Consider the following 15,192-nt stretch of genomic DNA (forward strand, 5'->3'; position numbering starts at 1 on the left):
TTTCCTTATTTTACTACATTTTTATACAAAATAAGGATATTACTATATTTTCCTTGTTTTGTAGTAAATAAAGGAAAAAATGGTAGAATTATTGTCATACTTTTATATTTACATTATGTTGAATGTATATGTTTTTCTCATTTTACTACATCATTCATAAATCATTTAATATTTAAACAATTTTTTGCCATATTTTACGTGGGTTTTTTGAAAATGAAGTAAAATAAAATCTTTATTTTTATGTCTATATTTGTTTTGTTTGAGTGCGCGTCTCTCTATCTCTCTCTCTGTCTGTCTGTCTGTCTCTCTATCTCCCTATCCATCTATCATACTATTTTTCTTGTTTCTTGTTTTGTCAAGAATGCCTTTGTTAATTGTTTTATTTTGTATTTGGGTGGTATTAAAAATACATTTCACAGTAAAATACAATATGAAAGAATTATTCAAAATACATTTGTCTATATATATATATATATATATATATATATATATATATATATATATATATATATATATATATATATATATATATATATATATATATATACATATATATACATACCGTATTTTCCGCACTATAGGGCGCACCGGGTTATAGGGCACACCCCCAAAAAATATCTTCTATACATAAGGCGCACTGGATTATAAGGCGCTACAATGGGAACGTCGACAAAACAGTCAGATAGTTCAGTCAAACTTATTACCCCCTTAACAATCCGAAAGCTTGCAAAGAAGCAAATAAGTGTCTCAGACATATATGGAAACAGTGTCCGTACGATGTCACTCAAATGCATCGTTCCAAATATCATTCCGAAGGTTAAAGTCTTGGGATTCAAGAAATGCCAACCATTCCTTAGTTTCTATTTTCTTTTTCGCTCGCAACTTTACCGTGCATATGACAATAAACACTTGGAATTGAGTTTAATTTAAAAAAAGACCCATCACAAACATCAAGATCACTCTGAAACGAGATACTGGTAAAATATATAGCCGGAGTAGCTCACCGAAGTCGTTGTGTTCAATAATAATGTGCAACCATGGTCCTCTTATAATAATAATAATAATTTCCTTGTATTGTCATTCTGTGTAACAATGCACACAGAACGAAATGTCGATTGCACCTGACCCGTTGTAGCGAGCCGATGCAGCCGCAGCCAACAGAGGGCGCCGCCGACCACTTTTTAAGTCTTAGGAATGACTCGGCCGGGGCGCGAACCACCGACCTCCCAGTCTCAAAGCGGGTGCCTTATATCCGTGAGTGTAGTAAATCCAGGAGAGTAAAATATTTACAAATACAGAATAGTAAAACATGTTTTTTCTATGCCATAGACAACCAAACTTACTATTCACATTCATCTTTTTCGGCCAATTGCAGGCTTTGTTTTGCCCCTTTAGCCTATGCGAGCCTGTAAATGATAAAAAGGATCCGCCTCCTTTACCTCTGAGTAACTTTAGCCAATAGTGATCGATTCAAATGATGATTGACACATTGGTTAGCCAATGAAACGCCGGCATATGTATCCCAGCATACACCGCTGACGACTTCGCCTTCGGCGGCTGCTTGCCTTAGTTGCAAGACTTTGCGACCTAATATTGATCCATATATAAGGCGCACTGTATTATAAGGCGCATGGTCAGTTTTTGAAAAAAATAAAGGCTTTTAGGTGCGCCTTATAGTGCGAAAAATACGGTGTGTATATATATATATATATATATATATATATATATATATATATATATATATATGGACAGAATGTATTTTAAATAATTCAAAATATTACCAGAAAAACCAAACCAATTTATCAGTTATATTTGCCATCCAAAAATGCAAATTGTCCGTCAATGCTAATTGTATTTTATTCCTACTTTTCATACTTTTTTATGATTAATTATATTACTACTGCAACATAAAATCCTGATTAAGAAATACATTTTGCTAATGTTGAAGAAGAAGAAAAAAATACCAATTATTTATTTATTTTTAACGAAGATGAAGACAAAGGGCTAAGTATCCAGTGCTGTCCAGATATGCTAATGTCCTAAAGGGACGAATCCCCGTTTAAAGGGTCTGCACACTGTTGAGTCCAAAAATGTGAAAGCCCAAGATAAGAAGACTCCTTCTCATGCTCTATTTTTCCCCATTCTTCATTGTGGCCCCTTCCAGTCAGTGAGTTTTGGGAAAGCAGCCATTATTGGCGTCATCAAACAGCCGTTTGGCGCATTAATTGCCCGTCTCTGTGGACGGCATTCAGCTTTGACGTGTCCTTTTGTCCGTCTTGTCACGTCCCCTATGTAAGACAGAACGTGGACAGAAATGAAAAGGAGCAGGCCTAATTCCGTGTCCGGCTCATTCTTTTAGAAGCGGTCCATTTGATGAGATAATTTCCATCCAGACGACTGCTGAACACGCAGGAGAAATGCCCTCACTATCGTGCTGTAAAGCTTTAACTCAGAGTTAATGCTTCGTTGACTTTGGTGTGAACTAACGAGCTTTCCAAATTCAACTCATAGTTTAACGCTTAAACCGGGGTACATGCTGTTTTGTTTTTGAGTCAACAACTGAGCTTCAATTAGGAGATAAAGCTGTGACACGTTACCTTTAATTCATAATTAAAGTTGTGTTAAAGTTTTCGATTAAGGTTTAACCCCGAGTTATATATCCACCCATTTGACTTCTCACAGCTCAAATCTGAGTTGAACATTGTTTAAAGGTTGATCTCAAAGTTTAAAGCTTTAATCAAAGTAAATGCCGTTTTAATTTTTGAGTCAACGACTGAGCTTCAATTAGGCGATAAAGCCGTGTCAAGTTAAATTTAACTCAGAGTTAGAGCCATGTTGTCGGACCTACAAATGAAACAGGACCCAATTGCAATTGTTTTACTGAAGGAAAGAGGAAGAGCTACGCCCACGATCCGGTGTTCGCTGGACGCGGGAAGCAAGTCGCTCTCGTACTTTGATTGTGATCTGAACACGGAAGTGGATCTTCCGTAGCGAGCAAAGGTGGTGCCAGGGACGGAAAAACTGGTCAGTAGCCGAGACTGGGAGAGCAAGGCGTGGTCGGGGTCGGAAACGAGTCGTAAGCCAGAACGGGAAAGTAGACGTAGTCGGGGACAAAAAGAGGTCGTAAGCCGGGACGGGAGAGCACATGGTCAAGATCAAAACAGGTCATAGCCAGGGACAGATGGGAGCAAAAAAGGGACAGGTGGGAGTTAGAGTCGAAAAAGGTTTGCCTAGCATACAATGAGGTTCGCAGACAGACTGACAACAGGGGACTGACAGGACTGGGTTCAAATAATGACAGGGAGCCAATCAGAACCTGCGGCGGTTGGCGCCAAATGAGCGGGCACAGGTGATTCCCATCAGTAATCATGACATATGTTCACTTTTGTGTGAACTAACAAACTGTCCAAAGTTAAATGCAATTCAAACTCAACTCAAAGTTTAGAGCTTCAACCAGAGTAAATTATGTTTTACTTTTAAGTCATCAACGGATTTTCATTTTGCAGATAAATCTGTCACGTTAGCTTTTACTCAGAATTAATGTTCTATTAAAGTTCTATATTCTGATTTGAAACTTTAAACAAGGTGTAACCCTAAGTTAAATCTCTACCCATTAGACTTCTCACAGCTCAAAACTGAGTTAAACTTTATTCAAAGGCTTAACTCAAAGATTAAATCTTCAATTGGTGTTAAAGCTGGGTAGTCTTTTGGGTCAATTTTTCAACTTTAAGTAGTCACACAGTTGAAATTTCAAACTTTGAGTTAAAGCTTTTAACAAGGTTTAAGTTACAGTTAAGAGCTTCGGCCCCTTGGTCCTGGCTTTCAAATGTCAATCAAGTCAGGTTGGTCGGGCAGTTCTCTCGCGTTTTTTTTATTTTTTATTTTTCATTTATTTTTCCCTTTGTGGATCTACAAAGCATGTACCCACTTTTACTCAAGTAATTATTTAGATAAAGACAATTCTCAGCAAATTATTAAGTTTAACTTAAACTCACTGAATCCAAATATATTTTCCTTTATGGTGTAGGGGTATGTGATGCGCGGCTTCAATTTTCCACCTCCCTCAGGTCTGACGTCATTTTTGCTTCTTGTTAATAACTTACAATCTTTACAAACTTTTTTTTTGCTTTTTGGCCAAAGCGTTCATTATTTGCAGCATCTATTTTGATTTTCTTTTCGGTTACATTTTGTCCAGTTTTACTTTTTCATTTGCTGCGCGTCGCGAAGATGCACACTTTGGCGCCATATCGATCATGTAAGCGCTGCACTCGCAGTGCACTCCTGATGTGAGGCACTCGGCCCCAAGTCAACCCAAAGAATTGTAGTTAAGCCGAAAGGAACAATTCGGTGCTTAAGTACGCACGGCCGTAGTAAAGTTTAGTGTTACCTTTAGCAGCAAATTAAAGGTTCAGGTTTATTTAGGCCTCGCTTATCAAATCAAGTTATTTCGTCGGGTTTAGGCAGGTTTGTGTTTATATACCAGTGACTCGGGTTGGGTCGGGCTGAATTTCTTTAGGCCCGATCTTTAAGGTTAACTTTACACTTTTACTATTATACGTTTGAAAGCTCAAGCCAGAGTTAGAGTTCAAGGCTCTAATTTTGTCAACTGAGATTTGACTTAAAGCGTCAAACTCTGAGTTGAAGCTTTAAACCTGGTTTAAAGATCAACAGCCATTTTTCCCATTACTACACTTGTTGAATATTTATAATAATCGAATACATTTTGGACCAGTTGTGGTAATACAAATACGCATAATTGAACATGACGATAAAAAGCGTTAGATGATATACAGCGAAATAAAAGAGAAGTCTTAGTCTTTCTTTTTCATTTTGATAACAATTTTTCAAAGTGCTTGTTCAGCGCAACACAGACCTTATCACGACTTGTCTTAGATCACAAATTCTCCAGTTCAGCATTTTTCCGATTGTAGGCCATCCGATGCGTAGCGCACGCCACCGGCACGACCCATAAATACGTTCGCTAAAATGCACGGGTTCCGTAATCACTTCCAATCATCCTCGGCCTCGCTTCATTGATTTGATGCCAGCGCCGTTAAATCCCCTCGCATCAAACTTTAATACCGTGCCATAAATCTTGCATTGGTTTAGATAATGGCGCGTGAGCAAAATAAACAATACATATGCACGTCAAATTGTATTCACCGGAAAGTCACGATCCCTATGTGAATACAGTAACAACCAAAATATGACCTAAATCCGTTCGAAGGTGGGGATTGTAAGGTGAAATAGCCATATGGCGGGAAATATAGACATATGATAATTAACAAATGCTTAAGTACTACTTGTATATAATGTAAGCATATAAGATTAACTAAAAAATATAAATAAATAGACATGTAAAGATACAAACGGCCTTTTATTTACCTTTTGTTCTATGTGACTTGAGCTGGTACGCTAGAGTTAGTGAGTGGATGCAGAGATTAGAATTAAAACTGATTTAAAAGCTTCCACTTGAGAGTATTATTATGCCCTTTGTAAAATTTGCATCACCTCCCTATTATTAATGATTGTCCCGATTGTGAATTCATTACAATCTCAGTCCTCAGTGAAAGTAAGATGTGTGTACATAATTTGTATTTCTTCATAATTGCAAGCTCCCTTTCAATGATTATCATCTTATTGCATCTCACTGCAAATCTTTGGACTTATGGCTAATACATACAGAACAAAAAATACAGTATTGTAAGACACTAAAGTGTTACGTCTTTACAATAAAAACAACTAAAATTACTATAGACTTAACATGCATCTTTTGGAAGTTGGCTCAAAATTGTTTTTAAAAATTAACTCAAATTTTGAGAACAATTTGAGCTATTATTTCCTAATTGTATTTTTTTAAGTTTTTAAAGATAGTGTTGCTCATATTTTCAATTGCTTTAGTTTTACAATTTTACTAATAAAGAGAAAAGTGTTTATTATGTTATATTATTATATTTATCCTCCTTTAAAAAAATCTGCTAACAGGGCAATGCAATATATTTAATTGATTTTAATTTTGTACAATGTATGCTTGAAATAAAAAAAAAGTTTAAATATAGTTTTGGCGTAGACTATCTTTGTCTCATCCAAGATTCGGACTGAGTATTTGGACAAAGAAAATAAGGGCTGAATAGAGCAGTTAACTTAAGGACCTTTATTACAAAGTTACAAAATAAAAATTAGGCAGAGTATACCCTGTGATTAGGATAATCATTGACCGGACGGAAACATATGTTGGCCTGGTGAGGTAGGGTGCCACCAGGCTGGTCTTGCCCAAGACCCACCACAGGGAATGGTGCCCTTACGACCGTAGTGATTAAGGGATCCAACCAACTATCCAACCCACCAACCAACCATCCCTCAAACAATCATCGAAAATGGCTCCCCACTTTCTTATAGGAAAAGGAATGGGATTGACAAAAATAAACCCTAGCTCGAAAATTAAACTTAACAAAATAGTAATTTTCCATTTTTCACAAGAAACTTCTGTTCAGACTGATCTAACTTGCTTTTCAAGGTGTTCTGATTAGAGTATGGTAGATTCAAGGGCACTTGGAAACATTGCTGGGAAAGTAGCGTATGATACCGTAAATGATACATTGAAACTTCAAGTGATCACAAGGAGTGAATACTTCGTTTAATTTTATGAATGAGCATGAAGTGCACTTATAACAATTAGCGGTAAATGAAGATAGTGATTATCAAAGTAGTGATGTGATGATCACAGTTGTGTAGAGGGGCTAAATATTTTACTCAAGGAAATGCACTGTTACTTCAGAAAAATATGACTCAAGTAGAAGTAAAAAATAGTCATCCACATAATTGCGTGAGTAGACGTTAAAAAAGTACTCCGTGAAAAAATACTCAAGTACGGAGTTGTTGCAATCCTTTTTTTTTTAATTGATTTTTTCAAAAACCATCCATTCAGTTCATTTAATCAAATCTTTATAGTCCATCCATTCAACAGTTCAAATTACAAGTCTGTGTAATTTTAAGTTTGTGTACTTGGACAGTTTGTTTGAGGTAAACCTCTGTGGATTTAAAAATATATATATTCAAGTGAGGCTACAGCTATATACAGTACACTGCGCATACGGTTGCTTGGTTGGTTTGTAGGTTGGTTGCTTGGTTGGTTAGTTGGTTTCTTGGTTGGTTGGTTGGTTGGTTAGGTAGTTGGTTGGTTCCCTTAACCACTAGGGTTGTATGGGCCACACGGAACAAAACTATTAAAACGGTGATGTGGTTTCAGTCGGGCCTTTTGGAGCAGACTCATATCTTAGGTCTACCCACAATACACATAACAACTTCAGACAGTTTTATCATGAAATAAATAAGTACATTATATTATATTATATTATGGGGCAGCACGGCGGCGCAGTGGTTAGCGCGTGTGCGACACAGTTCTGAGGTCGTGGGAACCTCCTGCATGGGTTCAAATCCAGCTCCCGGCCTTACTGTGTGGAGTTTATATGTTCTCCCCGTGCTTGCGTGGGTTTGCTCCGGGCACTCCGATTTCCTCCCACATTCATAAGACATGCATTTCAGGTGAATTGGCCGGTCCAAATTGTCCCTAGGTGTGACGGAGTGAGTTGTCCGTCCCCGTGTGCCCTGCGATTGGCTGGCAACCAGTTCAGGGTGTCCCCACTGCCCGATGATTGCTGGGATGGGCTCCAGCACCCCCGTGACCCTACTGAGGATAAGAGGTGCAGGTAATGAGATGAGATGAGATTATCACGTTTTGTTTTTTTTTTAAGCTCTGCGATTGGCTGGTAACCAGTTCAGGGTGTCCCCTGCCCACTGCCCGATGATTGCTGGGATGGGCTCCAGCACCCCCGCGACCCTACTTAGGATAAGCGGTGCAGCTGATGAGATGGGAGATGTTTTTTAAATAAAGCTTAAAACACAAACAAAACAACAAAATAAAAACTCATAATCTACTAATGGGGCAAGATTTTATTAATTTTAAGTGAATGATTCCCGTATTGGGCATGCAAACAGAAGTTTTGATTTAATTCTTCTTTTACTCTCACACAGCTACACGAGCAGAGTGGTGGGAAACGGTCTGAATGCGCAGAGGCAGAATCCCGAGGTGAAAGTTCGCATTCCCAATCCTTCGCTTGCAGAAGTCAAGGAGAGGCTGGAAATCTTCAACCAGGTAAGATCATTTTTTTTTGTCCCATTTACATCAACAGACGCTGCCCTACTTTTGAACGGACGCTCATTTGTAAGTTGAGTTTGTTCGTAAGTTGCTTCAGTGCTATGTTTTGTATCTTTAAGGTTTATATAAGTATATGTAAGGCTTGTATAAGTAACCTGTATTGTTTTGTACTAAAAGAATAAACATTTCATTAAATAATAAGCTCTATAAAGATAAATAAAGTTAAATTTAACTTACGATTGGAAGATGAGCTTCAAGAGTTAGGTGACTTCCACCTCTGTGGTAGAAAGTGTCCAAAAAAAAGCAATCCAACCATTTTCTCAACCGCACCAAGCTTCCTTATTCTACTTTCATTAAAAAAAAAAAAAAAAAAAAAAACGGGTCGCCTCTTCTTTACACTGTATACCAACCATATTGAATGGATGCACGAGATATTGAACAATAAAAATTTTAAAGTTCTTAGTGCGCTGGAGATACAGTTTAGTTTGTTTACACACAAAATAGGAAGATGAAGCGTATTTATTCTTCGGGGTGGATGCTGGGTGTCCTCTCACAGCGCCACACGCTGGTAGCGACGGAAAAAAGCACGGGAGTAATACATAGCCTGCAATTGGCCGATGAAGATGTGAATCACACATTTGGTTGCTCTATGGCCTGGAGAAAACATTTTTACTAGTCTGTATTTGTAAACAAGAATTATGGGGCTAAACAGACAGCGAGCAACAAGCAACGTCCATTGATGCAGAAGCTTCTTGGCATATTTGTTTATTTATTTTTTGTCGTCATTATTGCTTGTTTTGTAGTGTGTAAATATTTTACATGGTTGAATTTACTACACTCACAGATGTAAGAGGACCATGGTTTTGTAGTACTATTAAATGTGATGGCTGCAAGATGACTTTGCTGAGCTACCCCGGCTTTATATTTTCCCAGTATCTTGTTTCAGACTGATCTTGATGTTTCTGTGATGAGTCTATTTTTAAATTCAATTCAAAGTGTTTATTGTCATATGCACAGTAAAGAACCACGTTTCCCTGCACAATGAAATTCTTACTTTGCTGTCCAGACAGTTGCCGGCGAAAAAGAAAATAGAATCGAAGAAATGGTTGTCATTTCTTGAACCTTCCTAATGATATGTGTTATGACGCATTTGAGTGATTGGTGATGTCGTACAGACACCGTGTCCGTACGTGTCTCAGACTCGTATTTGCTTCTTTGCGAGCCGTTGGATTGTTAAGGGGTTAATAGGTTTGACTGAACTATCTGGCTGTTTTGTTGACGTTCCCACTGTAGCACCTTATAGTCCGGTTCGCCTTATGTATGAAAAATATAGGACAAAAAACATTTTTGGGGGTGCACCTTATAACACGGTGCATCTTATAGTCTTGAAAATACGGTACTTAAAATTAGAATGAATCTTCTTACAAAGTGGTAGGAATTTTAATTTTGCAGTGTATAAAAAGAGTAAATCATTTCAGTCACACGTTACCATCGGCTATGCTAGGTTTGTGCGTTTTAGTGAGCTAATGCAACTACTTCCTGCAACTAGACATAGGCGGCAAAAAATAACTTTTATATATATATATATATATATATATATATATATATATATATATATATATATATATATATATTTATATATATATTGTAAAAACACCAGCCTAACAGTCTGACACCACTTGAAGTCGGAGAAATATGAGAGAAAAAATGAAGATGAAAGAGGGACATTGAGAAAAATGGAATGAATGTCGAAAGGGTGAAAAAAAAAGCGAAAGATGAGAGGCGGAGGGTCAAGAGATCAGCGCTGAGTGGCAGAGAGGCCGAGATGACACAAGCGCCTTCAAAGTAACTCCGTTTGTCATGTAGATCGTCTTTAGCCTTGAAAAGAACTCGACTGAAAAAAAAAGCTCTTTCTCACAAAGTCCCTACGGGCCATTTGGTGAGATGGACCCAACAAGGATTGGCTTCTCCTCTCGATGGCCTTTCTTTTCCTTGTCGTCCTCCCAAATCATATCCCGAGGCAGGAATTTCTATACCTTCATTCCTCAAACTTGCTTTTGTTTTTAGGTATTTTTTTAGGGTTTTTTCAATGTGCAACTTATCTTTCTGCACCATAAGGCACCCCCCAAAAATTGGCATAGATATTTTTATACATACAGTGCACCAGCCTATAAAGCGCATGAAATCGAGACTACCGTAAGAGTATTTTTGTGTGCGTGTAAATATTCATACTCATTCAGTGCCATATAACATATGAATACTTTTTCAGAGGCACTGTCCTTAAGTGCCAAAACTTAAAAAGACATGTTTTTGTTGTTTTGTTTTCTTTATCATTAAAAAATGAAAAACATACTATTAAAAAGAATTTCTCGCAGCTTATCAGTCAGTATCAAGCATCTGGGAACGATTTCAGTAATAAAAATCACAGTTAGACGACAGGAGTGGCTTTGATTAGATCTGTGTCCACACCTCAAGGTACCCCCCACTTCTTAGTTTTACTTCCTCTATTCAGCAATTGAGAGTGTGTTGGCGGCCTATATGGCGAGTAGGCGTAGTGAAGCAGTGTGGTGAGAAAAGCCAAGATAGACTGTAAAAAGAGTTTCAAAGCTTTATTCTTTTAAAAAAAAAGATGATTAAGTCCCTTTGTCATCGTCGGGGCAGAAAGGGATGGTGTTCTTTGCATGTCTGTGATCGCCATGTTGACCAAAATCACGTGATGACATCACCAGAAATCAGTTTCACTACTTTTTCACCTATGCGTCGTTCACCTCTCAGCATATGTTTATGTAAAAAAAAATATATAGCATTTTTAAAGACTTTCTGTTTCCTCCTTTCTCTAACATTCATTGGTGAGGAAGTGTAGAGGTTTTAATCAATCAGAGTGCACTATGCAAATAGGTTAACCTTGCACCATGAGAAAAATGAATGTGATGATGAGATAGTCCATTACCTTCTCATGATGTATTTGTATCACTGATGGTCTGGTGGTAAAGCGCTTCTACTTGCGTGCGAATCCTTATACATGTTTCGTTAAATGGGTCAGCAATGTGTATCAATTTCATACATACGGTACTGCCGTAAAACCTCCTATGGTAATGTAAGCTATAATTTCTGTATGCATTTCCAGTATGGTAATGCATATGTAGAAGTACTTTATATATTTCCGATTGTATTTCTGGTGTTTTCTGTGGCATAAAAGGTACACCAGGTTATAAGTCGCACTTTAAATTTTTGGGCTAAATTGGGGTTTTTAGGTGAGCCTCATAGTCCGGAAAATACGGTACTTCTTCTCAATCTTTATACACCCGTAGTATACAACATAATTCAATTCTGAGGTTGGGTAGGAAACACAAGATACTGTGTGGCAGGGGATAGAAAACTGTGGTAATAAACTAATTATCCAAACCCCAGTTAAAAACATTATTTCAATACAGTTTATACATATTGAACATTAACAAAAAATAGCATATAGTAAGTACTGCTTATTTGTAATACACATGTACATGAATAAATGACATACATAGAAATATATATGTGAAAGAAAAATACAATGTGATTTACCTATGGTGTGATGTGACTTGAGTTAGTGCAATAAAGTAATGGGTGACAGCAGATGGAGCCGTTTTTTATTATTTTTAAGGTTCTTAAAAATATAAAGTTGGTATTTGTTAAGATATTTTGAATTGTAGTTGTTTTTTTATTTTTTATGATTTCATATTTAATCTTTTAATAAACCTCTCAATTGTTAAGCGAACTGGGCAGTGTTAGATTGTTTTACAGTGACAGATGACAAACAAAGTTTGCATATAGTAAAGAAAGAAATAATTGATAAATGCTCAACGTAAATAAAGTGGTACTTGCTTATTTTTTCCAGCAGATGTTCTTTTTTTTTTTTTTTAATTCAATGTCTGTCGTGTAGCAGTCCGGAAACATACAATTTAAGCACACAGCCGGCACAGCAATTTACCTCCGCAACCAGTAACTAGATACTGTAACAGCAGCAGATGAGGCCATTAAGATTGATTTAGGTCTTTGTTTTATAAGAATTAAAATTAAGTAGAAAATGTATTTCCTATTTGAACTTAGTTTCATCACATTCAGAGTAACTGCGTAAACATTTTCATTTTAACTCGGTTTTCTGTTGTTTGAATATGTTTTTACTGTCTTGTCTCAACCCCAGGACCTCCACATTAGTAACCTAAATAATTGTCTAATTTGATTGATTTTTGCTGTGTTTGGAAATGTTTTGAAACACTTTTTCGTCCGTTGGCCCTCACTTGCAACTCCTAATACAAAAAAAAAAACATATTCCAATTTTTGTCTGATTTTCACTGACATTCTCAAGATTTGCCAGAGCAGACACTGTTATTTGAATAAATCTGTTATCTTTTTTTCAAATTTAGATAACTTCCACTCCAAGGATTAAGACATACATTTGTACCTTAGGGAAAGTAGACTGAGCCAGCGCTGTGCAGCTAAGAGGATTGTGATGTAACTGATGTATCGCCCACCCCCTCGCATTCCCCTCGCATTCCCTTCGCATTCCCCTCATGGATAAAAAGAAAAAGAATTTGGAAAGGAGCTTTCAGGTGCAGCAGGCAGCTCTGTACTTATTTATTGCCAGCCTCCCCATAATGGATCTTTGGCAGGGCTGTGGCAGCCTAGCTAAAATAGATTTTTGATGTCTAAAGCGGTCAATGGCAGCCTCAATACAATGAAGGTTATAGCCAAGCAAAGCTAGAATGGATCAACAATAGCTGTGTCTGTGAGTCTCGCTATTATTAATGTTTGACATCTACAGTATATCCGTCTATGGAAGCCTAGCTAGAATCAATCTTTATCTATAGCCAGCTATGGCAGATAAGCTAAACATGTTCTTTTATGACTTTTGCCGTTTACAGCAGCCAGGCGAAAACAAAACTCTTGACGTCTATAGCCATCTCTGGCAACCTAGCTAGAATAGATTTTTGGTGCTTGTCAACGTCTATGGCAGACAAAAAAGTGTAGGTCTTTGACAATTCGCCGTCTGCGGTAGACTTTCTAAAACGAATCTCTAACATAATTAGCCATGAGCTTAAATTGTTCTTTGACTATAACTGTCTATGGCTGCCTAGCTAAAATGGAACTGTTGACGAAAGCATCTGTTATTTGCAGACTAGCTAAAATGGTATTTGGAGGTCTTTAGCCATCTCTGACAGTTTGGTTAGTTGAGTCTTTGGCATCCATAGTGGTCCATGGCAGCCTATCTAACATTAAACTTTTTTGTCTATCACCGTCTACAGCAGCCAAGCTAGAAGAGGTCTTTGGAACCTACAGCCATATGTGGCAGCCAGGCTAAAATCTCTTTGACGTCAATAGCTGTCTATGGCGGAAATGCGTACATTTTTCGTTGACTATAATAGCCTTTGGCAGACTAGCAAAAATAAAACTTTCGACAAATGTAGCCAAGCTAAAATGGTAAGAGCCATCTCTGACAGCCTTGCGAGAATGGATCATGGATGGAAGTTTGTAGCCTCACTAATATGGATTTTTGCCGGTAATAGCAGCAAAGCTAAAATTGATATTGATGTCTACCGTTTTCAATTGCAATCTTAATGCAATGGATCTTTGATGTCTTTGGCAGGCAAGATGGAATGGATCTCTTACATCTATAGCCCTTTATGGCATTCTAGTTAGTAATGGGGGCGGCAGTAGCTCAGGAGGTAGAGCGATCGTTTTAGGATTAAGGGATCCCAGTTCGAATCCCGGCTTGTCCGTGTTACATGCCGAAGTGTCCTTGGGTAAGACACTGAACCCCCAATACCCCCAATAAGCAGGTTAGCGCCTTACATGGCTGCACAGATCACGGCCGCTATTGGGAAATGTGAAGCACAATGTAAAGCGCTTTGGGAAGTCATTGACTTGAAAAGCGCTATATAAATGCAGATCATTTCATTTCATTTCATTTCATAATGATGTTTGATGTCTATGTCTGTCCATAGCAGCCTAGCTAGAATGGATCTTTGATGTCCATAGCTGTCTATGGAAGCCCAGCTAAAATGTTCTTAATGTCTATGGCAGTAAATCTAGAATTAATCTTCGACTATCAAAGCTGTCAATGGGAGCCTTATCGAATTATATCTTTTTGTTGTCTATAACCTTTAATGGTAGCCTCGCTATATTGGATCTTTGATGTCCATAGCTGTCAACGGTGGCCTAACTAAAATTGATGTTTGACAAAAATGACTGCCAACGGAAGCTCAGCTTACTAGATTTGCTATTTGACGGTTATAGTTGTCAATGACAGCCTAGCTAAAATATTTAACTTCTAGCCTAGCTCGAATGGTCTTTGACGCTAAAGGGAACTGTGATGGCAGCAAATTGGTTATTAAAAAAAAAAATCCTTTCATTTATCTGGCAGTCATGGCAGTCTGTTTCTCGCCTGCTAACATACATGGCTAACAGCCTCAGAGCACATTTTTGAGTCGGTGCCATGTGTCCAGCTGTTCAATGCGGGAATTTGGTTCACAAAGCGCCGCTTGTTTCCACAGGACACATTCAAACCAGATGAGGTCCGTCTTTGGAAATTCAAGCTTTATTTTTCTGCCACGCGAGATTTAGAAGACGCTCCGGAAACGCTTCGGAGATGCTTTGGGATTATAACATGGATTTATGAACTGTCCAGTTTGTGTGCGATCTATGAGATTGAGCGAAGTGTTGACGTGTGTGCCGGCCACGTTCCAATTCTGAGCAAACCTGGACTCAGTTTTTGAGGTGACTTTTGCTAAATTTAGTGTTAATGTTTTTTTTCAAGTAGGAGTGGGAAAACTACGGTCTGCACCCCACATGCGGCCACAATCAGGCTTTATAATCTGGCCTGCCAAACCAAAATGGTCACAGTATAATGTAATATATATATATATATATATATATATATATATATATATATATATATATATATATATATATATATATACACACTCTACTTTGGTCATAACCCTCAAGAGGGGTGACCAACAGCAAGACAAACACATACAATAACAACGTAAATACAA

The 15,192-nt window shown here is 37.7% G+C and overlaps 1 protein-coding gene across 2 annotated transcripts in view; it reads left to right on the top strand.

Moving 5' to 3' along the window:
- gpc5c (glypican 5c) overlaps positions 1-15,192 on the top strand; it is a 216,971-nt gene that overhangs the window by 144,697 nt on the left and 57,082 nt on the right. For both annotated transcript variants that reach the window (XM_088346410.1, XM_088346415.1), the window contains one exon: positions 8,035-8,155. In XM_088346410.1, the coding sequence (XP_088202536.1) occupies positions 8,035-8,155 (121 nt within the window). The remainder of the gene's footprint in view (positions 1-8,034; positions 8,156-15,192) is intronic.

Source organism: Urocampus carinirostris, chromosome 1, assembly GCF_059441175.1.
Source record: "Urocampus carinirostris isolate Australia breed hairy pipefish chromosome 1, RoL_Ucar_1.0, whole genome shotgun sequence".
Taxonomy (NCBI): Eukaryota; Metazoa; Chordata; class Actinopteri; order Syngnathiformes; family Syngnathidae; genus Urocampus; species Urocampus carinirostris.